This window comes from Megalopta genalis, chromosome 5, assembly GCF_051020955.1.
Source record: "Megalopta genalis isolate 19385.01 chromosome 5, iyMegGena1_principal, whole genome shotgun sequence".
NCBI lineage: Eukaryota > Metazoa > Arthropoda > Insecta > Hymenoptera > Halictidae > Megalopta > Megalopta genalis.
The window spans coordinates 24633524-24660989 of NC_135017.1; the positions used below are offsets into that span (position 1 = coordinate 24633524).

The following is a 27466-nucleotide window of genomic DNA, read 5'->3' on the forward strand; positions in this document are numbered from 1 at the left end:
CGCATAATTTTACGTCCTACGGCTGCTCGCTGCGAACGCTATGAACGTTCGATGTAGCGGACCATTTTCTTCGGCTCCGATCTTTGCCCTTCTGATAATTAACTATTCTGAAACAATTCGTGGGACATGAGCCGGCAAAATCTAGAATCTTTAGACGATATCGTTTCGGACGATAAAACTTACGTTTCAAACGATTCTGGAAGACATCGCCGATTAACATCGGCGGAGGCGTCGTCGAGGCAGTTTCGATTCTGAATTAACGCTCGAACAGCGGACGTAGGTATGCTTATTTTAGGATCGCCGATAAATTTCGCTTGCCAATTTCGCTCAACATATTTTTTAATGTACTCCTATCTTAACGCTAGGTTTACCGAATCCGTCAAAATGACTGCTACCATGACTAATTTTTTAATTTACAATTTGTGTGCGATGTACATTCGAAGATAACAATAATTGTAGAATGTATAGATTGTGAACTTCTTTCTAACGTATATTTACGAGGTAAATTATAAAAAAAATAGTGTATTTTAGTAGTTACGATGCATCTCTCATTATTTATAAGAAAAGAAAAAGTGGATGAACACTTTTACGTACATATTAACATAGAAATATCTGGGTCCACAACCACCCACCGATGGCCTTTCACGTACATTTTTCATCGATGGCTCTGCGAGTGTTACGGAGCTCGAGAATTTTTAATAATTTGCTAATTAGGGGATCTAGACAATTATTCGGAGAAAAATAGACACAATTCAGTCAAGACTCGAGGCAACGATGCTCTTATCGTTGTACAAAGGCTTCGAACTTTCCAGCCAGATGGAACATCCATTTTATAATCCAAAAGTTTACCTTCCAATGTTTGGAACGTTTGTTGTTGTCTTATTTTCTATTGTCTGCGGGCTCGTTAAAAAAATCTTCATCGCTCTCTAAAAATGAGACGGAGAGTCTTTTCTTTTATACAGCACGTTTACGTTGCGATGTTTCGAGCTCGAGTACATACAGTGGCTCAACGAAAACGTTCGTAAACTTTTATAAGCTTTTAAGCAGGAGAATAACATTAATTTAACCAGATCGCTTAAATTTTGTTGAGACGTTAGGGAGATTAGTTCATTAGACGATGCCTTAACTTTTCTGTAAAATTGCATTTAGTTAGAATGACAACGAAACATGTAAAAATCTCGTGTCTTTTAACCTTTTTACCTGAACTTGGAACGAAAATTTAAACAATGCGTTTTATATGTCTCTGTCATATAGTTGCATGCTGACAATTACGATTAAAGATTGGGAAAATTGCAATTTTTATTTTCTTTAAACGCACACTTTCACAAAACATATGATTTAATAAAAAAATATCAAAGCATACATGCTTTTAAATCTGTTCGCTGTTTGCGACGAGTACACTGGTCACAACAAAAAAATGCTGCCATTTCTTCACAACGAGTATACTCGTCAAAAGCAGTTGCAATGTTCAGTCGCAATTTCTCAGAAAATATTTTCAGATATTGCCAAGAAAACTAATCTCTTCGACATCTCGACAAAAAGCAGATGATTTGGTGCAACTTGAAGAAAGTTATTACGTTTTAAAGGATTGCGGAACATTCTCGCGAGCCGCTGTGAATCGACAATTGATTTTCCGACGGCCTAATGCGGCAACACTTCCGTTGACAATTCGATTCGATTCGATTCGATTAGGCCCTCCGAATTTCGCATTACCCGGCAGCCACGGCGATTTCATATTCGAAGGCGTGTCCCCGCCGAATTTCGATGGGCTCCGCGCGACTCGCAAAAAATACGGCCAGGAATGCAGAAGAGATTTTCCCGACGCTTTCATCCCCCTCTGGCCTCTCTGCGCTCGGTCTTTTTTCTTTTTTCTATCTTCCCCGGGGTGTGATTTGGCGCGTTGCCCGACTCGATACCCGATGCGATGCCGCGGCATCGCCGTTTCGAGGGCAACGGGGAGCAAGAGGACCAACGGGTTAGGCGAAAAACGTTAAGAACGTGGTCGGGCCGGACCGCAGCCCCTCCCTATCTCGAATTTCCTCGAGGAAACCGGGCGCCGCGGCGATCCTTGTCCCTGCAGGTGCAATATTTCCGGGACTCGACCTTCTTCCTTCTATTTTTAATCCGCTAACGGTGTAATTACTTCCGGCGAGCTACCAAGCCTTCTTCTTTGCTGCCGGTGACCTCTTTATTTCAAGAGTCCACTAAGCTTCAATTGTTCGTTAGCTTACGACACGTTTTGACAATTATTAGTATTTTTATTGCAAGGTCCAGGTGACGGAACACTTAGCACTGAATTTACTGGATTTCGAATGATTTTACAATTTTTATTCCATTCTTCCTCTTATTCGAATAAAGAATTATTCAGATGGATAAATTATTCAATCAAATAAATATAAAACATAAATAAATATAAAATCAAGTAAATTATTCACATAAATAGGATAATTTATGACGAATAACGAATGAAATGTCACTCGAATAAAATGTTCAATTAAAAAGAATTCATTTCTCGCGTTAAAATGTCACTCGAATAAAATGTTCAATTAAAAAGAATTCATTTCTCGTGTTAAAATGTCACTCGAATAAAATGTTTAATTAAAAAGAATTCATTTCTCGTGTTAAAAGAATTCATTCCTTCTCACGAAAAAGCGGAATTTGTTTTTCTGTATTTTCCAGTAGACCGTAAAAGTATACACGCTGCAACTTTTAAACGTGTTAAATCCACCATCGGCAAAAGTGTTCTTAATCGAAAATTATGATTTAAAAAAGTAACGGGTCACGTATTAGGCAGCTGTACGTGTTTGAAAGTATCCGATACCAAGAACCTCCGAAAAATTTCCGAAGTTCCTCGAGTCTTTTGCATCGTGATCTAAAGTTGCGGGAACTAAAAGAAGGAAGTAAAAGTAGTCGCCGATTTAGTATATCACAGGAAACGAAGGGTGTAACTAAGGAGTTGAAGTTTTCTGGGCTACGGTCCTGCAACTTCTTACATTATATTAAAAAGCTTGCGAAGACTTTTAACTGTTATCCTGGAAAAATGATTCTAGACCGCCGCTGCATAATCCCCGTTCTCTATTTTTACGGGCAACTATAAAATCAATGAGCTAATACGTTGAGAAGTTCACGACGGTAGATATCACTTTATACGGGGGACCAAGGAATTGTTGTAAGTTTTCAGCCATTAGCTCGGTGTGATCCTCGGTTTCTAGGACACTTGTAATGTGTGTTGTAGATCGAGGATAACGCTGATTGCCCGGGTCTCACCGCGTGGAGGTTGCTGCATCAGAGACCCAAAGGAAGCCAGATGGAAACAACATTTCATCTGGCTTCCTTTTTACATTAAGCTACGCGGTTATCTTACGGCTAACACAGACTGGAACTTATGCTTAAACGGCTTAAAGAAAATAAATCCGTAGGGGTGCGATTAATCTTCAACCTCCGGCGGCGTTGTGCTGAAACAAAAATCAGATTGGGTAAATAAAAATGCCAAACGTCGGAGTAGAAAGAGAAAATAATAGATGGAAGCAGCTGTTGATGTTAAACAAGCATCATAATTGTTATAAGAAACATTTTAAAGACATAAGAATTAATGCCATTAATTTAAACGACTTTTGTTAAGAATAATCGTTATGAATGATTATATTTTTCTTCGCCTTAACGACCATTATTAATAAAAGAATTTGATTGCGTTAACCAGTTTGATTTGATCATTATTATTACCACCGTCGACGGCCAGAATTTATTTTGGTTTGAAAAATAATTTTTTCCACAAAATAATCAGGTTATTCCTAATCCCCAGGGAACATTGTTAAACGCCTGCTTGATTACTTCCTTGTGTAAAATTGTAAAGTAATTAGCAAAAGGGATGGTACATATAATGAAGTTTGTAAAGTGTGGTAATTGTAATATAATCTCGCGACGAGGGAACTTTGTTTTGCCAGTGAAAATTTAACGGTAATTAATGCTAATGTTTATGCTGCGATTCGTGTAATGATTGTTTACACGCCCGCGTATATAATATAGTTTTGCTACCTTTTTAATCCGGGACTTGTTCCGCTGTGATGTAATTACGTTATTTCGATTCATCTCGTGAAACATAGTTATTTAATGATACAGAAATTCGGGGGATAATTTTACTTGATGGAAATTCGGATTCGGTTGTTCAATATTAATTTGCAACGCAAACGTCGTGCACAAGCTCGCGATAAATATAGGTGTTATCGTTTCCAGGATTAAATTCGCAGTGTTCGAGCCACGAACGTTTTGAACGTGCATTCGGTGGCCGAAGTAATTTTGTTCATCTTAGCAGGTTCTCGTTAGTTTCTCCACTTAATTCGATTTAAATAAAATATTAAAAAAATCCAACCTCGCAGTACATTCTTCCAATTGTTCCCTTATTCTGCAACGTTTCAGTTTTAACCTAACAAAACCATCATCGCAGAACGACATTGCAGATCTCGACGCGAGTTTATTCAATTTTTTATCAGCCGGAACGCTAAAAAATCGATGCGAAACAATCTTGAATAAATCCCAGCGACGAATTATACGAATATAAATTTTCTCATAAACAAACATCGCGCCCCGTGGATAATGTAGTTCGCGATCCACGCGTTCCACGGTGTACCGAAAATATTTTGCAAACATAAAGAGCTCAACGAAAACACGGTGAAAGTTCCTCGGCAACGTTAATGCGAATTACTCTCCGGCGAACAATGCATTTTCCAAACTGGTATAACATTTGCAATGGGTCGGATGTCGGTTAAAAGCGGGGGATCACGTTTAGGGGATCGAGTAAACAAAATGGCACGCGGCTCCTTCGCCATTTTTATAACGTAAATACCGTGCTACCTTTCCGCGTGTTTCTTTTTTCGTTTATTGTTCCCCGACGGAGGAAAACGAAAATATGCGGAATACGTTTCCGTGAGGTTCTCCAACGCCTCTTACGTGGCCGTTGCTTCGACGTTTTCGCCGTAAATGATGGGGACCGAGTAAAAATCGCGAGGAGCGACGCGCTGGAACGTCGCGTCGCGTATATTAACACTTTTCCAACAGCGTGCGCGCCAATAGACCCTCGAATGTCTCTTCTGTCTTCGAGAAGAAGACTCTACAAATTGCCCTTCAAATAATATTCTCCGAAGACCGTGTTTTCTTTGTTCGTGATTTCTTCTTTTCAGGACAACGTTCTCGCCAAATCGTTGCAGCTAGACGCGACACAATGTTCCGGGAAAATTTAATTAACGTGTTAGATACTTTTCTATTCTAACGATAACAAAATATTGATGAAAATCGAGAAGAATTTATCCCTCGTTTGTTATTCAGTTTATTTATTCATTTCTATACTCCAACGCGACGAACCCTTTGTATTGCAAAGCTAAGGTAGAAATTATTTAACTGGATCAACTACTGCATTATTTGCAACTTAATAAAATAATTGAAGAATGAGAAATTCAGCTTCTGCAAGAATTAGATTAGAATTAGATTCATAGGTATAATGATCTTAGATAAGTAATTAATAGAAACAAACACGAATAACGCAGAGCTCTTATACTCTTTTATTCTGTAAGTTTCTCATTTGTTAAATATCATGATAATTCACTTTATCTTCTATTGTTATCTGTTTTGTCCCTTATTGCCACATTATTGTAACTCTGCACTGAAATCATGTGCACAGACTCGAAAAGCAACTTGTTCGCTAAAATAACCGCGCAACGCGAGTATGCTGAACACATGATCGATGTCATACACAACCGAACTTTCCAATTTCAATTTGATTAAATAACAACGATCGACGCGGCAATCGAAGCGTCAAAGCGAAGAACACGCTAATCACGAACCACGAGAAGCGGATCGACTTGCTCGTCCGAATCTATCCGGAAAGGACATTCACCGTCTCCAAAATTCGAGCTTAATTCGACGAAGACGTTCGCCGGAACAAACGCCGAAAATAAACGATTACGTAGAAACTTTCCGCGAGTCCGGCCAAAGAAAATAAGTTTCCCCAGTCTCCCGCGAAGAAATTTTTCGCAAGCCGGAAGCGAACGGCAGCGCGAGGGGGTGGCGGTGAAATGAGGAGGGGAAAAGGACGAAACGGTCTGGGAACACGGAGCAAAGAGGAAGCAGCCACGATTAGGAGGCATGTTCGTGTTACGAGCCCGCTTCCGGCCCACGTAGAACAGATTCCTCGGAAACTTGCCCCGGCAACGACGGATCCCCGTTTAATATCCAGGAAGCCGTTCGAGCTCCGATCGGAATTTCGTGTCCGAAAGTTTCACGCGTGACTTCGCGAAACGATCGGAACCGTCCGGCTGGCGTTAATACCGGCTACCATCCGCCGGCGAACTTATCTTTTGATCGCGCGGCGAATTTTCTTCGACGCGGTCCCAAACAATGCTCGCCCGTTGACGCCGCGCGGGTAAAGGGGTGCCGGATTAGTTCGAAAGATTCGATACCCCGGTGTGCCGATCGATCGGGGCTACCGTCGGATCCGTGAAATGGCCGCGCGGCACCGAGAGAAATCTTTCACCGGGTCGGGAAATATTCAAGGAACTTGCCGAAGAATTTTTCTATAGCCTCGAATAACCCGTGGATTCCCAGGGGGGCGATCTCTGAGGAATGTTCGATTCGCCTCGAAGAATCGATTCTTTTAGAGAACTGGGACCAAAGAATCAATCCTGGAGGAATCGTCGCGGAACGAGTCGGAATTGGGACGAAGAGTAATTAGAGAGTAATAAATATGATAGACTAGTAAATATGAATATTACTTGTTTCTTCTAAATCGAAATGAAAGTTCATTCTTCCGTGATCAAAATCTAGGAATGAAAGCAAGAGAAGACATTCGAGAAACAAAAGTTGCTTCATTCTGTTAGGAAAAATGATTGAGGATGCAGAAGTGTTAATTAACATATACTTTCATTTCTAGGTTTTGATGACAGAAAAATCAAAGTATATAAAAATGTACGAGAAACAAAAATTGTTTCATTCTATTTGGATAATTATTGAGGATGAAGGAATATATTAATTAACGTATGTTCTCATTCCTAGATTTTGATAACAGAAGAATTAATGTATATAAAGATACACAAGAAACAAAAATTGCTTCATTCTATTTGGAAAATTATTGAGGATGAAGGAATATTAATTAACATATACTTTCATTCCTAGATTTTCATAACAGAAGAATCAAAGTACGTAAAAACGTACAAGAAACTCTCGTTCTATTACGGAAATTATTAAAGCAAGAAATCGTAGTGCAAAGGTTAAAAAATCGATATGAAAACCGATTTCATAATGATGTTCATAAAGCAAACAATACGAAGAGAATTGAAATCATCTCAAAAGACCATAAAAACGTGCACATCAAGCACATCAGTTCGATTAGTCCTTCCACAATTAATTCTCCTCGAGAAACATCGATCTTCGATTCTTGGATCGCAGCATCGATTCTTTGGGAAATCGATAACCCAAAGTATCGAATCGCAATAAAATATTGGAGCTATCAGGGACTATACTACATTATCGTATCATAAATATCGATCGCAAACAGCGGAAGCTTTATTATTATTTTAATAAACATCCCGAGGGAACGCGGCTACTATGAATGCGTAAACACCGCAGTTTGACCGGCACTGACTAACCCCGTTTGTTCATTCTGCAGAAGTTTACGCAAATACGCATTTTTATAGAGCAGTCTAAGGAAACATTACTTCCTGAACGAGTAATCTCGGATTTTATCGAATCTTTTTAAGTGGCTCGTGAATTTTTTGAACACTCGTAACGTCTTTGAATCCGATGTTAGCACTAAACCTACCGAGCCCCGAAAGTAACTAACGCGTATTTCTTTATAACAACGAGGAAACGAAATTTATTTAAACCTTCCGTCATTTTTATTATAATATATGCTTGTGAATTTACACGTTCGGCGTCGCCTCGGTCACGTAAGTGCGACACTAATTTTTGGCTAACTCTTGAAACACATTTTTATTGTAATGTATTGAAGAAATTCGTTACCAGGATCTTTTTAAATGCATTTCGAAAGATTTGATTGCACATTTTGTGTATTTCAAAATCATTTCTATTTGAATATATTGAGCAAATTGAATGTTACCGGGATTTTTAGACTGCAAAACAGTTCAAATAGCATCCGCTATAAGTTGATCGACACTTGTTTGCCGCTAATAATTTCCTACAATTTTCCTGCATCACAAATAATTTACACTCATTGTATTCTCCATGCTTCGCTTCAAATTTTATCTAGCTCATGAAACTCATTTCTACCGTAATATAAAAGCGTGAAACTAATGTTTCTTAAATTAAAACTTTCTAGCTTGGATTTCATTTAGCAAATCACTTTGACATCGTTCTCGAGTTCCCCATGAAATTGCCTGCATAATTCCAGCAAAGTGAAAACAGCAAACGCGAAAACGGCCAGCTCGGTAGATTTAACGCTAAGGAATGATGAATCCCGGTTAGGATTGTTCCCGAGATCTGATCACAGTGTGTGCGCGCACGCGTTCCATCGCGGAACTCGTTTCAATCCCGAAACAATTTCGGGACCGAGTGTTTATCGTGTCCCCGGGGACGGACAAAAGCTAATTCGGCGAAGTTTAATGTACATATGTACACCGGAAGTCCTTCATCTTCCCGTTCATTTTACCGTCTACTTCTTCACCGTTGATTCAAGCCGCGGCGGCGGCGGCAGAGATGCCGGGTTATGGCGAAATGAGTCGTTGCGGAGGGAACCAATTCCGCGAGTCTCTGTTTCAACGATATCCTTATCAAAGGCGGAATCGAGTTTCGGAATGGCGGGCTTCCCGGCCGAAAAGGAACAATTAAACGGGACGCGATTGCGACGCAAACTTGATACCGAGCGTCCTTATTAAGAACCCGTCCAAATATCCTCGTTACGAAATAATTTAACTACAATTCCCGGCACGGGAATCATAGACCCCGGTCGGTACCAACGTCTCTGGACCGCGGGCACAAAGCGTTTCTTCAAACGGTCCTTAATTATGGGGTTGGTCATCGCGGGACCGAAAGTCACTCGCCATAGATAACTTACTCAAACGAACACAAAGCGCGCGCGTACTGTCGCGGCTTCCACTCGTTTATCTGTACTGTCCCCGATTTTAATCGCGTCCGTGTTCTCATCTGCTGTATTCACTTGGGCCAAGGTCGTTTGTAGATCGAAGGATAATTTGAAAGGTTAGATAATATTAATAATTTCAATGCGCGTGATCGGTTTCACCTATTTACTTCCGGCAAATGGTTTAACACGCGTTTGCAAATCAATAAATAATTCGAGTTAACGTCGAGAGCGAATGGCAACAGCGAAATCTCCGACTGTATTTCTTGCCTGAACAAATGAACAATGAAATCGCAAAAATTCTATTGACCCGAGATGCCGCAAACTTCCGTGCGAAGAGCTCTTTCCAATGCCAAAAAAATATATAAACAAAAAATGCCGTCGCTGGATGAAAAAGTACGAGTAGTTTTTCGACGCAAAAATATTCTCGTTACGGAGTAATCAAGTTATTAATTAGCGGCACGAAAAATACGGTTTCCCTTGTCGCAGGGTGCATTTTTCCGGCGACCGCCACAGAAGACCATAAAGCGTTCGGCAGTGTGCAACGCATCGCGTGGTGGAAGCAACCATGCTTCGAAAAAGAAACAATATTCCGCGAGCGATTCCGTAATCGTATCACCGCGGAATTGCTCGCGGAATTAGAGCAAAGTGCAAAGAGAATTTAATTTCGCGTCGAGCCTCTCGGCGATCAGCGATCGGCGCGGTTCGGCATGGCGCGATGCGGCCCGGCCCAATGAAATCGAGCGTATTTATTCGGGATCCGTCGGTTCGACAAATTCCGCGGCCCCGTTTTCGAAATATTTCGGCTAGGTGGCTCGAGCTGCGGGGGCGCGGCGCGGCTTGGACACGCGCGATACGTTTTAATTGAATTGTTGCGTGTTTTGCAGGATCGGTTACAAACTACCCGGCCGATGCAATTCAATCTCGATATGGGCCGGTAAATTACGAAACAAACCGGACGAGGGCCGAACTTAACGCTGAAACGGCACTTTATGTAATTAAAAGTCGGCGCGGGCGTGAAATTTGCGCTCCGAGAAATATGGAAATCCTAAGCAGATCAGGCTTCGACTGTAATTTTCTTTAACCCTTATCGCGCGAAACGAGGATACACGGTGAATCGATGGAACAATGAAATTTTCAGCGTGCACATAAATTACCGAGATCGACGGAACGCAGTTTTTTACATTCTCATTATAGATAGAAATTATTATTATTATTATATTAAATCATTATTATAGAAACGTCAAACAAACGAGATATTTTTATTTTTTTTCTGTCATTCCAAGCATTAGCAAAATTAGGCTAGTACTCTATCATCTAAAAAAAAGAAAAATTCGAGTCATTAGTTCAGGTTTTAAAAAGTTATTCCGTTTTAAAAGTCGTCCGAATATTAATGAAAGTTGCTGTATCGTTGCTGGCTGCATTTGAAGCAAATGCTTTCCGAACAATGCTTTGCGTGCATTTTCAGCCGACGCTGAAACAGTTAATTCGACTCGTAGACAGCGGTAAAACCAATTTTGTCTTCTTTGGATTTTTTCAGACAAATATAAGCTTGCATGAAGTTAGCCATGCTTCCATGTTCGCAAAAGTTTCTACGGCTTCAGGAAAAGCTTTGCCAACCAATTAGAGCAGAACTCATTACTCGAGTAACTCCTCCGTTAGATTCCACAAAGATAACCACCCCTGTTCGAATCCATATCCGAACTTCCGCACTGTTCCCCCAGAAAATACAACTTTTTCTTTCGCGATTCTGAACGAAACCTCGTCGAACGCTGATTTAATCGTACAGCAAAACATGCCGGAAATGTTCATTTTCCTTAACCCGACATTCCACGGTTTAGAAAAAGAATTAATCGCCAGACGGCGAATTGATGAAACAACGGCAAACATTGATAAAGAGAAATTCAGAAGAACAAAAAGAATTCGAAGAATTTAAGAATACTGTAACGTGTTATTTTCAATTGATTGAAGCTGTTAAAATATAATCAAAGAAATACATTTCTGTTCGACACACGTTTTACGCCGTTCCTGACTAAAATATTTATCCAGCATAAAGATCCGCCGTCTATCGATCGCTTTATTGCTCGCAGAAGGCTATCGAACGACTTAAGAGATACGATTAATTGAGCCGTTTATTTTGAAAGTGGCATAAGTCACTTTGTTTTTAAGTCGATATATTTAAGGGTTTGCGTTTTAACACGTCTAAAAATATGGATGCTAACTTTCGAGAAGATTTACTTGTATTTGTTATCTCAGGATACTGATATTTTTCTCGGTATAAATAATTTCGTATAAACATGAAAAAATCACCACTTTTCATTACGGTAAAGTGACTTATGCCACTTTCAAAATAAACGGCTCAATTGTTCGGCGATTATTCTGCGGGAGATTGAAATCGAAATAAAAACCGCTCGATCTATTAATTTCGCGGGTCGTTTCGACGGCTCGTCGTCGCGACGCGGCGCGACAAGGACGTGTTTCCGGTCCGAGAAGGGACGATAGGGTTAAAAAAAAAACGAGAGCAGAGTGCAGAAGTAAAGAGAAGGCGGGAGGAGACCGTGTTCCCGGATCCCTGGTACACGGGGACAACTTTGTTCGGCCGTTTGCAGGGGGCGGTTTGCGAGGACGGTGTTCGACACGCGTTCCCAGCGAGGTTCGACGCGACGCGACGCGTTGCGACGCGGCGGGCTTAATCGAACGCGTGTAAAGCGTGCTACATGCTCTGGAAAATTTCACCGGTCCGCCAGAGAGAGAGAGAGAGAGAGAGAGAGAGAGAGAGAGAGGGAGAGAGAGAGAGAGAGCCGACCAGAGGAAATTGACTTCGGCGTCGCGGCGCGCGTGGGCGAGAATAATTCCCGATCGATCCCGCGATAGGTATCGGCGACCGCGACGGAGCCGAATTTTTCCCGGCCGCGCGTCGAAATTTCCAATTAAACACGGTCGGACGCTCGCCCCGCGCACAGGGGGATGAGTTTCCGGCGAAATTCGCGAAACGCATAACGACCACGGGTCTCGTTTGATCCGAGCCCGATCGCTGATTATCGCTCCGACACCGTTCGCGCTTTTCCTCTGTCGGCTCGATCATCGACGCTCCAAGAAATAAAACCGTGGCAGCTGCAAACGATAACCCGCCGATCGCGTTATCTCCGTACTGATAACGCTAATTTTCATGGAACGCATGATTTTGTCGGTTGAAAATACGACATAGTGCACCCTGCGGAATTTTAGATTAACAGGATTGCCGGGTGTTTCATCTGCCGAATCAGATTTTTACGGGATTATAACCGAACAGAATGTGACTATTGTTGTTGTTAACTAAAGGGGTTCGGTCTGTAAATAAATATTATTGTTGTTATTATTATTATTATAAGATAAGAGCACGCAAGACGTGGAAGCCAAGAGCAATTTATTTCCCCCCTAGATAATTTTAGTAAGTCGGAATTGAAATATCAACATTCTTAGTTCTTTTAATCTTTTCGCCGCTCTATTGTTTATACTTTATTGTCTATCTATTTTTACTATTCGGAATCTAGTTACAACGATCAGAACGATCGTCGATCGTGGTAATTTCTTAGAAGAAAAAGAACGAAAAATTTGTGTTTATTGTGTGTCTAAATTTGCTCGACTGTGTGGTTGAACTTAAAAGACTTAGAAGAAAGATAAAAGTTTTTTTTAGACTTCTCTGAAAATCTTTGTTTATAGCACGTACCCTTTCTCAGATCAATTTCAATGCATCGCCTCGAACAGGGCATCATTAACTCTTTGCACTTCTACGACGATTAATAATAATTTGGCAGAAATTGTACGCTGTTAAATTAGCTCGTATTTAATAAATTGCTAAATATACGAGCACGTTTTACCAGTGAAAATGTCATCGCGTTTCAACGAATAAAATATCTCCGTCTCTAATAAGGAGCACCAGTAAAGAGCACAGTTGTACTCGTCTGGCAATCGAAGGACGAAGACGCGCAGTCTTTTGAAAATAATTTCACAGAATCCGGCGATTTCAAATAAATTGGTACTCGAGGCCCGGGAGCACGTTCGCCGAAATAAAACGGCTCGAGCAGCGTTTACGATTCGGGTTAACGTCACTCGCTCCGGTTTATATTAAGATAATAATAATCAGAGGACCCCCACTCTGTACACAGAAGTAGCAAGTACCCTCTACAACTTGTAATTAAGGGAACGATCGATGCTTGATGCATAGCATACACTTCTCTCTCTCTCTCTCTCTCTCTCTCTCTCTCCCTCCCTCTCTCTCTCTCTCTCTCTCTCTTCATCTATCTGTCTATCTATCTATCTATCTATCTATCTATCTATATATCTATCTATCTATCTATCTATCTATATATCTATCTATATATCTATCTATCTATCTATATATCTATCTATCTATCTATCTATCTATCTATATATCTATCTATCTATCTATTTATGTATCTATCTATCTATTTATCTCTCTCGCTCTGTCTGTGTACACATCGAAGCAGTGATTCTGCACGAAGCCGGTCTAGCAGCTAAGCAAATTCATGAACCATACAATGGAGTTCATTAGGCAATAATATTAGGAGATTAATATTGGATCAGACGACTCGTTCTACCATTTTCCCGATGGTACATTCGTCGCAAAAAAGTGTCTCGTCGGCTGAAACACGCCACCAGGAAATAATTTATCCAAATAAAATTTCATCGGAACAAGATTTTATCCAAATAAGAACCCAAACGAGTGAAACTTTATTCGGATAAGAATACGTTCGAATAAGATTCCATTCAAAAGAGAATTCATACGGAAAACAATCGAGAGAGAGATTTGAATAAAAATGATAGAATATAAAGCGTTTACTTCATGGTTTAGCGAATTTTTCTTGTCTATTCCTGTTTTACTTTTACTTGGATGGCATCGGTAATTTCATAATTCTACAATTACTCGAAATTGAACTGATTTTGAATATATTCGTAGAAATATATTCTTACAAAAATACGTAGAAACGAGAGCACAGTCAACGATTACTTTCACTATTATTCTAATAAATTTACCATCTCTATTCTATTCTATCTCTTGTAACAAACATAAAGAATCATTCGAACAAATAGACAGAATCTATTCCTCGATCCCGAGGGATTTAGATCGGGATATCGACCCGCGATTTGTGAACCTGCGACGCCTTGTAAAATTCACGGTGAATTGGCGGCGAATTCAGAAATTACCGACAGCCCGCCTGCCGCCAGGTGGAAATTGTCAAAAGCATACCGGGATCGTTCATCAATACGTTCGGTCGGTCGTATCGGTGCGAAAATTATGAGCGGACCGATTCCGATGCGCCCGGCTCGGCTCGGCGATCTCATTCCGCGCGTTCGTCCGTTAGAAATTGAAAATCGAGGAAAAAGACGAGCGAGGGAAACGCGTACAACCCCGTGTGTCCCGCACGCCGCGCCGCTTTCATATTCATCTCGGTCCCCTCTTTGCGCCGCCGTTCGATCGCCATTAACCCGTTAAGCGCGTAAAACGAGTTATCCACCCTCGTCATTCGGAAACACCTCGCTGACGAGCGTGAAAAGTTAACTCGTCCACAAACTTTCGTAATTGCGATCGATTGAAAAACGTTTAAATCGTCTGTTGATTCGTTGCGCGCGCCCCACGCCGCGGTTCCTTCGCCGAGGAAATTGACATTCGCGAAATTCTGTCGTGCATTTCGATGACTTACAAACTGTTCGGGCGATCTCGTCGTTCGACGTAATAGGGCCGTCGTTAGAACTCGATTGTCGAAACGCTGGAATAGCCGATGGACGATCTTTGATTTTGCCAACGTTGCCGTGGAACTCAATTGTTAATCTAAGTAACATTGCCCGCGACAGATTTATGCAAATTTTACTTGGAAAGAACGTAAGGAATACCTGTTTGAAATGGTCCGTTTCGAAGCGTCGTTCGAAAATAAAAATAACATCGGTTCATTCGAAATAACATAATACATATTGTATTAGGTCTACCGGAAAGTTCTGTCCGACAGTGTCACTTCAAGTTTCAATCCATATGCACATGTTGATTTGAGACATATACGACTATCTCTCTTTATCATTGCATTTACATGTACTCTCCTAAATAAACTGAAACAAAGATGTCTCATGTCATTGTTAAGTGAGACGCGATCGTGAAAACATGGCTACCGATGATAATGCCAGACCACATGCTGCTTTGGCGACTCGTCGGAAAATCGCAGAGCTAGGCTGGGAAATTCTGTCGCATCCACCATACTCCCCAGACCTAGCACCCTCCGATTATCACTTGTTTCTCTCTTTGCAAAACTTTTTACAGGAAAAATAATTCAAAACTGAAGCTGATGTCAATCAGGCACTAGTTGAGTCCTTCGCCTCTAAAAATAAATCATTTTTTAAAAATGGCATTTACAAGTTGCCATCGCGCTGGCAAGAAGTCATAAGTTACGATGGAAAGTATATTCTACAATAAATATTATTAAATGTATGAAAATTGTGTTATATTTCAATTCAAAAACGGACAGAACTTTCCGGTAGACCTAATATTTAAAATAATGCCAATCGAATTTTTGGCACCGACATATGGCTGAATATGTTCGAAGGCTGTATACGAAAAGTCACGGACGCACGTTTTTACACTTTTCTCGAAAGCCTCTTCGAAGTTGATAAACATTTTATACAAAAAGATAGGGTAATTCGTTATCATCGTATTATAAAGTTACTTGCTAGTTATAAAGATGCTGTTAAAGACAACTTATGGAAGTCGGATTAAAACGACAAAATATTCCGTCGATGGCACGAGTTTGGAAAGATGCATTGATTCCTGTAACAAAGAATATCGCGAGTCCTTATTCATTTTTCGTCGATCGAACGAATTTTGCCCAATTCTGAGCAAGACAACTCTGCTTGAGAATTCGTTCGCTGGTTTTATAGATCGAAGAAGACGGTCGATGGTAAGGCGATTAATCGGCGCAGCAAACAAAACGCGGCGATAATAATTGGCGGAGCGAAGCGCGCGGAAAAATCGCGGAAAACGATGTCCGAAGGGGGCCGGACGGAGGGCTCGAACTCTAAAGGTAATTAAGAACGATTAGAGCCCGCGAGGGGATAATTCTATCGAGCGGCCAGCATTTCGGAGTTAATACCTGGTATCGGGTAAGGTAGATACCGCGATGACAGCCACAGGCTGATATACATCCCGCTGCATTGTCGCGAAACCCGTACACGTACTGTACGTTGTGCCACCCAGGCCGGCTAATGCGCGCCCTTCGATGCACGATTGAGCCAGTGTGCGCACGTTTGCGCGCGTAGGTGCAGCTTTGCGCACGTTTGCCCGTAACTTGGCCGACACAGATTGCGTCCACGGGTCCCACTTGCTTAGCAATATTGTCCCGCCTTGTGTCAACGTGTTGTTGCCGGCCAAAGGGCCGGGCTGCGTGGACGATAAAATTATGTCACCGGAGGAGTTACGTTAACGGAGCCCGCGCGCGCGGGAACGTCGCGGCGATACCGTCGGATTATGGTAATTCGACTTGACGTGGATCCAGGAGACGGATCTCCGGGCCGGTCGGATCCGAGGGAACCGCGATGAACAACGAGAAGTGGCTCGAAGTCGCAGAAATCTGGCCCGACCGACCAATCGGGCTGCTAGAATGGCCAGAGCCTTTGATCCCCGCCAGGACAGTGGCATGAGTGCGTACACAGAGTATCAGCCTGCTGGTCGGGACGGATGAACCCGGATTTCCACATTTTATTCTATTAATCACTTCCCTTCGGTTTTGCTTTTGTTCGCTTCTAGGAACTCGCTGGCTAACGTTTATTCGACTAATCCGCGTTCCTTCGAGCGGAACCATCCTTGATTCTGATATATTACAATTTGCCCGAGATGAACGGAACTTTCAATTTATTTCAGCGAAACGTCGTGTGCTATTTTTCAAGAGTATCTCTACATTGTCGTATTCGTACGTATTTAATGAATTGCTTGAGAAATGCAAGGGCTGTTTTGAGCAACCAGAATGAATTTTATAAAACGAGAGAGGATCGTATAACGCTCAAGTTTGTTCGCATTTGATAAATTATTTGAAAAATGCAAGTGTTATCTCAGCTGGTCGAATAAATTTTATGAAACAGGACCGATCGTATAACATTAAATTTGTTTGCGTTTAATCAATTATTTTAACGTTGCAAGGCTTGTGTTGAGCAACTAGAATGAATTTTGTAAAATAAGAAGACTGCTATAAAATTCAAAATTCAAAAAGATGCCTCCGTTTTGCAGTGACTTTGAGTGCGAAGGTCTAATATTTGCAACGAAAGATCTGCTACAGCATAAAAATTACAAGAATCCATCTAGCATAAAAATAGCACATTCAACTGCAGCTAGTAATATAAAGAATGAAATATACGGAATAAAATATACGGAATAAAAATATGCGGAATTAAATATACGGAATAAAATATGCGAAATTAAATATATAGAATGAAATATACGGAATAAAACATGCAGAAATATAAAAGGTAAAATATAAACACTCGAAATGCATTTCCAAATTTCTAATTGCAGGGTTCGATAGGGAGTTGTCCATGGTATATTCGTCGGTGAATATCGACATGCATTATCTACAGGTCAATTAGTTATTGACTCGAAACTGTCGGGCACCCGACGAAATTATCCTCCCGCGGCACCGAGCGACCCCTAATTAGCCGTCGATTAATCTTTAAGCTTCCCGTCCCTCGCCAGTGGGATGGAGTTGACTAGTCGGTCAAGCTACCCTTCGGCCTGATTTTTTTTCTCCCCTCTTTCCGCTGGAAGTTCGCGAAAGAACGTTATCCAATTTTTACAGGCTAACTGTCGAAGCTGCCGGGAGAAATTTCAATTAGCGAGCGGAATTGGCCGCGGGCACCGCACCGCCGAGACCTTGTATCGCGATAATCACGATGCAATTAGGAAAAACTTTTCAGAGAACTTAAACGATCGCGGCCATCGATTCGGTGGGATTGCTGGTTTCGGATCTAGATTGCTTGTCCGAGACAAGAACAACGGGAAAGTCGATTGTGTTTGTAACGAAACTTGTTAATCAATCTGAATAATATCCTGGTGATTGGACACGCCTAGTGATTAGACATCGATTTACGTTTTCATTAATATTGAGCTTTGTGTTAGTAATTAGCAGATTGCGAATCTTCGTGCAAAATAAAAATGTTGTGCATCCGTTGCAAGAAATCAGATATAATGAGATATAAACAATATAATCGAATTATTAACTCCTTGCCATATTTTGACGAGTCCGACTCGTCATGAAGATTTCTAGTAACAACTTGTCGATTATAGATGTTATTCTGTCCTTTAAAATTGGAATAAAAGTCAATATTTAAGCATTGAAGTAAATTTAGGCACACAATAATCAACAATGTTCTTTCCCTCCTAAGAAAATATTGCAATCGAAAAGTTTTAAATCGCAGTATCTGCGAGGAAAATGGTATGTCAAGGAGTTAAATGTGTATAATAGTGTGTAATCATTTTTGCCACAAATGCATAAAATCCGCAGCCTAATAATTGAGTATCTCGCATTTCTTTCAATTACAGATTTTCACTGTGCATGCATTTTGAAAAACAACTGTCTTATAAACAGAAACTCTTTCCTCGATCGTCCAATCACTGGGCCATTTAACCTTGCTTCGAATATTTTTCAAAGGTCCTTTGGAGACAGCTTTGAAGAAGCAATTTTTCGTTTCTCTTTCTCTGTGCTTATACGGCTGCGATTGTTATTTTCGCGAATCAAAGCCAGATGCTTCGTTTGAACAGAGCCCGCTACCAAAGTTTTCTACAGAGAGGTTCAAAGTTACGACTGTCCTTTGATCTTTAAACGAGCCAATTATCTAACGTTAACAATTCTGGCTGAACGCTGCCTGCCCGGGGTGTGCCGAAAAATTTCGTATGGACTGACATGGAACGTGAAAGGGGTGTCGAAGTCTCCCGTCTTTTGATCAGTTATTAAATCTGATAAACCTAAAAATCAGAATTTTCTTAAATTCAGTTTTTATTTTGATAAATTTTACAAAATATTTAGAACTCGAATTCCACATATATAAGAAGCTGAATAATTATCTCTTCAACATGGATGCCAGAAAGAATTGTTACATTATACGGATCCAAAGAATGCACTGAATTATGGATGAAATTGCTGTCACTTTCGGACAATTATTTAATGAATTTTCACTTGAATTTAGACTTTGAAAGAATTATTATAAAACCGACCATCTGTAGATTTCAAAACGGAACGACTTAGATAAATAAATTATACGACATGCGTATAACAAAAATGACAAATCAGCGTCTTAAATCGACGACGGCTGCCGTATTTCAGAAAGCGAATGAATAGCGCGTGGGCCACCAAATAATCGTCGTAATAGAAAAGAATCCGAGATCCGCGGTCCAGCGGGGTGGAGCAACATTAACGGCAAATGTTGACCGTCGGTTTGCTGCAGCCCGGCAATCCGGTGAAATTTGTTGGCCGATTGCATCGCGGCGATCGCGGTCCAACGAAATTGTTACGTTATAATCGACTTCCGTCGCCGGGACGGCGATACATTGCGTGTGCCACGGGGGGTTGAAGGGGCTCCGCGGAGGGTTGCAGGGTCGGCGTGGACGTAGGAGCAGAATCGCCGTTGGAAAATGTCGAAGCAACGAGCCACGAAAATTATTGTAGCAATATTCCGCAACGGCGGAGGATATGCATCGTTATACCGCGGTGCCGGAAATGGCGGGCCGGCTGCAACCCGGCGTTCCCTAATACGATACATTAAAGGGTACAAAAGGGTCCGCCGGATTTCGAGGCTGGTATTTATGGCCGTGAAAACCCGATGGATACTTCGAGAATCGTCGATGATTGCTTGCCAAACGATAGAAATAACCCGCCGGATGTTCAAGCAAATATTAGGTGTGTGCCGATTAATTCGTCCGCGATCATCTCAAATAAAAACGTGTTTGCTCGGTGAAACCGTTTTGCGAATAAAAAAACCGTCGAACGGTGGTCAAAGAGCCGATTTCTCGCCGCGTTGAATTTCGAACGGGCGGACGGAAAAATTGAAATACGTCGATGTAGCTGTTTCCACTCCGGTGAAACAACCAGCTTCGATTATCCGTGCAAAAATTGTTGCGAATTGTTGTGAACAAATCGAAAAAATATACGTCGAATATTATCACATAAAAACGAGCATTGGCAAGAAGGTTCGCACAGGTGTCCGCTTAATTTGTCTCCAGAATCGGTACAAAAATTTTCGTTAAAATGTGCTGCAACGAGGAAGTTTATTAAAAACATTTCCCGTACAAATATTGTTATTTTAACTGGTCCGGTGGTTGTGGTGTCAGAATCGGCGAGCCCACGTGTGCGATCACACCTTGTAAGACAATGAAACGTCCGCGGCGGGTAAAGCCGAGTTACCTCTTTAAAGGGAGAAATAGGGTGGTCGGAACGATATGGAACGGAGCGGCGGCATCCCTCGCGTCTTTCACGGGCCAGAAATCACGGTACTATTGCAGCTGCGGACACAATATATATCGCGACCCGTTTTCCCTCCCTCGATATAAATATGGATGGCGGGACGAGTGTAATGTCGCCGGTATAACTTTCCGGCCACGGCGCAATAAGAAAGGACGATACGCGACTGAAAACGCTAATGCGACCATATAATATCTCCCGGTTTGCCCCAGGTATTGACTGGGAACGGCGGAACCCGCGGGTTTCCGTGACTACTCCCCCCGGAGGCAACGGTTGTACATCTTCTTCGAGGGATGCGCCAGCCATTAGTATAGTTAGATCGCGCACCCGTTCGCGGCGGAAGCCCTGTTGCGTATCTCCGCGTTCTATCAAGTGTTTTCGATATTGTTCGATGCGAACGCGACGACCCCGTATCTATCCGAGTCACGCGTCGTTACACGTGCTGCTAGCAGACGATCGTCCACGATAATGACAATAACGAGAGAATAACGTTGCGCGGGCTGCAACGCGAGCTGCAGCTGGGAACGTGACGCAAGGGGAGATGATTGAAACGGGACGAAAATAATTCTGTCTCGGAAACGCGGAAAATCGTGTTCGAAACACGTGTATCGCGACCTACCTGCGCATTGCGATATTGAAAGGAGTTTTCGGAGTAATTATTAGCGTGCTTCTCTTTTTTCGGAAATAAACCAGCCCACGTGCTTGAAACAACAGAACGGTATTTATTGCGCTCTGACCTTGTGCGTCTGTATTTCAAATCGGAATACGACTTCATTTTACTTTGTCAATATTTGATTAGAATTAATGCAGGCACGCGGGAAATGTAAATTCTTCTGATTTTGTGAGAATTTATTAAAAATTTATTAACGACAAAGATGTTGTAATTGGTAGACCGCGGATCTTTATGGGAAATAAAAATAGTCTGTAATCGTTGCAAGACAGAGAAGCGCATACACATTTATATTTCTTGTCTCAATGATTATAATAAGTTGAAAAAGATAGAACACTAGTTTCGAATTCTCTAAATCGATTCGGTATTTCGCATTCGATCTTTGTTACAAATATTTGTGTAAATAGTTCTATTACAAATGTATAAAATCTTCAGTCTGGTAGTTATTGCAGAAGTTTCCATTTAGCATACGTCACGCGTTGCCGAGTTCTCATCTAGCACTAAACAATTAAATATACAAATTAAAGATGAACAAAAATGGAATTATACCTGCGGTAGAAAACAAAGTTAACCCCTTGCAGTCGAATAGCGGCTCTAAAAACTGTCGTACCATTTTTCAAAAGCATCTCTATATATGCATATCTATAATTGAAATGCAAGTGTTGAATCAGCAAAAATAATGAATTTTATAAAAAGAGAAAAATCATATAACATTGAATTTGTTCGTATCTAATGAATTATTTATTCACGTTGCGCTCGAATGGCGACACTGAGGCGCCAATAAAATTTATCATACTTTAATTTCAAACAGTTTTCGCAGTACTCAACTTTATTTAAAAACCTAAAAATTGAAGTGTGTCACGAGTGTTCAATTATCTGTGCAAAAAGGGAATAAAAATCGGGGAAGAATATAAATCTGCAAGGTCGTAAGAACTAGAGTCCCTAAAGTCCCCGGAGCACAAATATCTTCGAGTGCAAAGGGTTAATGGAGTAACAGGCTCGAATTAAAAACTTACAATGTCCCAGTATGGGACTACCCACTATAAATTCCGGAGGGTCGCCCGAACGACGTCGTCCCGTCGCATCGACGGGAGCCGAGGCAAGAATATTGCTGGAATCCCGTCGATGCCTCCGGCGATATACCCCTTGTTAGTGGAAAATCGAGTTCAACCGGGAGTGCCCATTCGCTCGGCCCATCTTGTCACGGTACCACCCTAATACCTTACTTCTGCCATTTTATTCTCAACCTTTTATATACCGTCCCATAAAAATCGTCCCGCCCGTAATCTCTGCGGTTCGAGGACAATAATATACGACCGCAAACGGTCCCGCCAGAAAAAAAGACCCACCCCCCACGGAATCGTAATATTTCAGGGAAAATTAAGAAAGTTTCCCGATAACGAAGGACGATTAGCTAATGGTCGCCGTGCCGATGATTTACCTTCCTACGAAAAAACCCTAAATTGCCGAACAAGAGACTGGACTCACTCGAATGTGTCCGCCATTATCGATTACTTCGCTTTTAACTCGACTTATATGTGTATCTAGAATTATTTCTACGAATTTTAAAATTAATTCTACTGCCACAGTAACGCGTTAAGTGCCGAATATCAACGGCAAAAATTCCCACAATATCAGAGACAGTTAATGAACGGTAAGCCTATTGTTATCAATACTTTATATCACTTTTACTTACTTAATTAATTAATTATTAATAATTTATGTTTATATGCAAAGGAAATATTTTTCAAGACGATTGTAAGAAACAGAAATTAAATAAAGATAAATTATATCTTTTAATAATTTTTGGACGTTGAAAGCAGTGTAACAATATTATTCAATTCTTCTGATTTCTTCATGTTTTCATATTTCAGCTATTCGCGTCTGTCATAAACGCATAAATGTTTAATTATCAAATTATTAAAATTATGAAAACTCTTTCATGAAACAATCTACGCTCTTTTCTTTTATGAATAAATTCAATCTTGGCATTCTTATGAAGCGGCACAAGTCACTTTTAGAGCTCGGTATATTCAGTGCAAACTAAACTGAAACTAGAAAGTTAAAATTTACTATAAGAAATTTACTATAATATAAGAAATATTCGTTTCACTGATCTGTAATATTCGTTTCATTCAATATATCAGAACAAAAATAAATTTCTAGTTAAAATCCGCTATTCAGCCACGTGTGAACGACGCGAGACTCGATGTGTCAATTTAAATTGCATTTAGAAATATTAGCACTGGGTCGTGAAAAGAATTTATCCCGCGATACGATGGTACAGCATCATATGTCAGGGGCGGCTCAAGAATTTTCCAGGACGGGTGGATCCGCGAAAAGAAATATTCCGTCCAGTTTAACTACGTTTGCAGTTTGAATATTCGCGAATCGATCATTCCCCCCATAGCGTCGCGAGCCCACAGCCCGGTGGACTCGTTTGATTCTATTTCTAAGACGGTTGGCGAGCCAGGTGGTTCTTAATTATAGAAATAAAAGAGCACGAGGGCGGGTTTGTTCGTTGGTTCGTCGGTCGCATTCATTCGATGGCGCCGCGGCGGCTTTTCAGAAGTGTCGCGCCGTCACTTTTTTGCTTTTCACGGAAATAAAAAGGAAAGAAAGAAAATGAAAAGTCCCAGAGCAATTCGCGGGGCTCGTCGGCGATCATTTGACTACATTCCGACCGTCGACGAATGAGAGAGAGAGAGAGAGAGAGAGAGAGAGAGAGAGAGAGAGAGAGAGAGAGAGAGAGCAGACGGACGGGAGAAGAATGTTAAGGTGCAGACGTTTCCTTTATTTCTGAGGCTTTCATAAAAATGCGAGAGCACACAGGTGGAAGCGTTGGCTCCTCTATACAGTCGTACTTCGATGAAAAAGAAATCGGTGTACGCGTACGTGTATATCGTCTGTATTTTATCCATATACAAAATAGATTATCATAAAATCTTGTCTATACAACGAAGAGTAGTAGGATTTATATTTGTGAAGAGACTCTGGACTACGATAAGAGATTCGGTCGTCGATCGGCGGACGCGGATCATTCCGACTCGCGATTAGACTGCGGATCTTATACGTTAATAGCAACACGGTGTGTATCGTAACAGGGTTCAATGTATGCTCGAATTAATGAACCGATTGAAATTTTGTCTTGCTTGACGTTCGTTGAAAATTCGACCGTCGATTTGCAACTCAGTCGATCGAATTCGTGTTTACCGCACCCCCACCCTCCCCCCTCCCCCAGATTGAAATGCAGAAAGCAGCGTATGAAAAGCAACTGTTCGATAAATGCATCTTGGCCCCGAGTGCCGTGACAACCATCGGAATTTTATTTTCCGTCTTACAGCTATAGCCGGAGGTAAAAAAAAAAGATAAGAGGGTTCGTCGATGTTTCAGCGTTTATTTAATTGCATTTTTATCAACCGGTGCTATCGATGCATAAAACGGACAGTCTAAGAATAATCAGTGTAAATATACATCTCGAGGAATCGATCGAGACGATCCAACGTTCGCCGGACGAGGATTGGTCGACGAAATAAAAAATAGAGTCATAATAGATCTGTGTGTGTGTTGTGTGTATATATATATATATATATATATACTATACATATATAGATATCTGTACAATAAATTGGAGTTCAATATCGATTGAAAGCATGATAACTGAAAAAGAAGGAAGCGGCGAAAATTCTCGTTCAATTACGTCATTATCACGTAAAGCGTAAAGTATCATCGTTGGAACGAATCGTACAACTATCCCGAACGTCTTTTCGAAAACGGCGCTCTATACGTTCCCGAAGATCAACATAGAATAACTATGGACACAAACACGAGCAGCAACACGAAGGCGACCTTTCGATCGATTACGGTCACACCAAAAGTCATAACCGAAAAATATAAAACCACCGCATTTTCGGTCACCTCATGCATCGAGACGCTCGACAACGGTCTACGAAAAACACAGAGCACCGTCCCGAAAAAACATCGAGAGCCCAAACACAAATTCTACAATGCCCCAAAACAAATCTAATTCGATCAAAAGAACATTCAGCAAAACAGAAGTTCCCTAATCGCAACGCGTTTTATCGTTACGCTATTTCGTCACAAAACCAACGAAAAAGGGTAAAAATCAAGTAAAAATCCACTTCCAAAATAAAGGATAATGTTCGTCCGAGTATCTTACGATTGTACCGCGAAAACCTAATAATAATTACCAACAGTAGAACAACAGCTCTAAAACTGGCCTTGACATTGCATGTTACCCCCCTAAAAACAACAAAAGATCGGGTCTACGATCTCAACAAATTATAAAATTAAAAATCCGAACATTGCTACATCGAACATTAAAAGGAAAATATTCTATTATCGAGATAAAAATACGCAGCGTACGCAAGATACTCTGTTTGCGAGAAGTCAAATCAATTAAAATATCAGTTAAAACCAATAATGAATACTTGTGAAAGAACAAGAACTACTTCCATAAAACGCGGCAATGAACGACCGGATACTTCATCAACACCGGAACGTAATCGATCGAGCAGCAGGTCTGCAGGTTTCTGGGCACGAACTCCTTGGCCAACGGGTTTAGCGGCGTGGTCCTCGGCAGCTCCGGGATCATTCTGAGATGGTACTTGAGGGTCTCGTGGTCGATCCCATGGAGATCAGCCACCTCCAGATACCTCTGCCATAGCTTCCGGCAGGATCCAACGGTGAGCAACGCCACTGGATCACCGACCACAGCCACGAGACACTTGGCACGCGTGATGGCTGTGTTGAGGAGCCTCGGGTTCGTCAGGAACCCGTAGTCCTTCATGTTCTTCTCCGCGGAGTATCGACAGCAGGATCTGCTCCTAACGGTGCTGATGAACACCGCAGTGAACTGCTTCCCTTGGACGTTCAGCACTCTTTCGACCGACACCTCCGCGAGCTTGTGCTTCCGCAGCTTCGTACGTATCATTTGCACCTGTTCGGCGTAGCAGGCTAGCACGCCGATCGAACCCTCGCCGTATGCACCCCATCGACTCGTCGGCCAGCTGCTCTTCAGCTGCAAGACGCGGTTCACAATCTCGTTCACCTCCCCTGGATGAGCGTAGCCCGTTGATTGCTCGTCCTGTCGACAAAGTCGGTCGAGATCAGAAGTTGGAGACCGGGGAAGGTTCTTATTGAGGATGATCGACACTTGAGTCTTCGATGTTGGATCAATTCAACCCTTAATTATTATACCTATGAAAACTTACGTAACCACTATTAGCGGTCTGGTAGAACGTTAATGTTTATTGCGTTATCATTGACGTAAAAATGTTAAATCAAAAATTAGTATCAATTGTTTTTACTTTGCACGTCAACAATGAAGGAATCCAAGTCCGAGTGACTAGAAGCAAGTAGCGGTCTGACAATAGTAGTAAAGCGTTAACACGGTTTCTTCACATGCTGATGTTAATATTAGGTGTCTACGAATATCTTAAACGCTTATTTCTATAAAAAAAAATGTATTAGATCTGAATTTTATTTTTCATCTGAGAAACAAATCGAATCTAAAGACATCGATAAATGTAAGAAAATCGTATGTCGGGGGTGGGAGGAGGGGCAGCAGGCATTAACTTTCGCTTGTGTTTACATCGGGATCCTAAAAGTGTCTAAAAAATTTTATGATTTCATAGTTCTCGGATAACTAAACTAGACACGTATAGTTCTCAATTTAAGTATTCTGGAGGAATAATAATTGAGAACGCTAAGCCGTCGAGCACACCTACGACTGGAATTGAAATCACGGCGCCTAAGAGGTATTTTGCGACACCCGGGGAAGCCCTTTCAGACGAAGCATTCGAATTCATTCGGTGACAGGAGATAGTTGAATTATTGTGAAGGTTGTATAGCCGAGTGAATAGGGAACGTTTGGCGACCGGTTAGAGAATCTCGTTAACAGTATTCCCTTGTTTCAGAGAAATGGAATCGATTGACTGCTCAAAGTCGCCTAGAAGCGCTACCCCTCAGTGTTCCCTACAACAAATAGCACGGCATGCTGCTCGTAATCTCTAATGTATGATTGAGTAGATATCGCGCGGGTTTAATTTTAGCTAAAGTCGATTTAAACTTCGATTTAAGATTTATCGGGTATTTTTTTTGGATTTCAATACGAATACAATTAATAATACTTTTAGCAGCCTCTAAAGTCTGCGGACTCTGGGGACTGTTTTTCTGCTGTTAAAAAGAGGCCTAAAG

General features: G+C 41.3%; 2 protein-coding genes across 5 annotated transcripts in view; one reads left to right on the forward strand and one right to left on the reverse strand.

Moving 5' to 3' along the window:
- The window catches only part of LOC117224000 (prolyl 4-hydroxylase subunit alpha-1), a 537488-nt gene that overhangs the window by 472347 nt on the left and 37675 nt on the right, over nt 1-27466 (forward strand). The gene's annotated exons all lie outside the window — the stretch shown is intronic.
- The window catches only part of LOC117223999 (Helicase with zinc finger), a 30000-nt gene continuing 2926 nt past the window's right edge, over nt 393-27466 (reverse strand). The window contains exons 5-6 of one of the 2 annotated variants that reach the window (XM_033476650.2): nt 25753-26354; nt 393-3455 (exon numbers count right to left, since the gene is read on the reverse strand). In XM_033476650.2, coding sequence (XP_033332541.2) covers nt 3428-3455; nt 25753-26354 — 630 coding nt within the window. In that variant the 3' untranslated portion in view covers nt 393-3427. Of the gene's footprint in view, nt 3456-24139; nt 26355-27466 lie in introns of those variants that run through there. The other variant, XM_033476649.2, reaches the window with a different exon arrangement.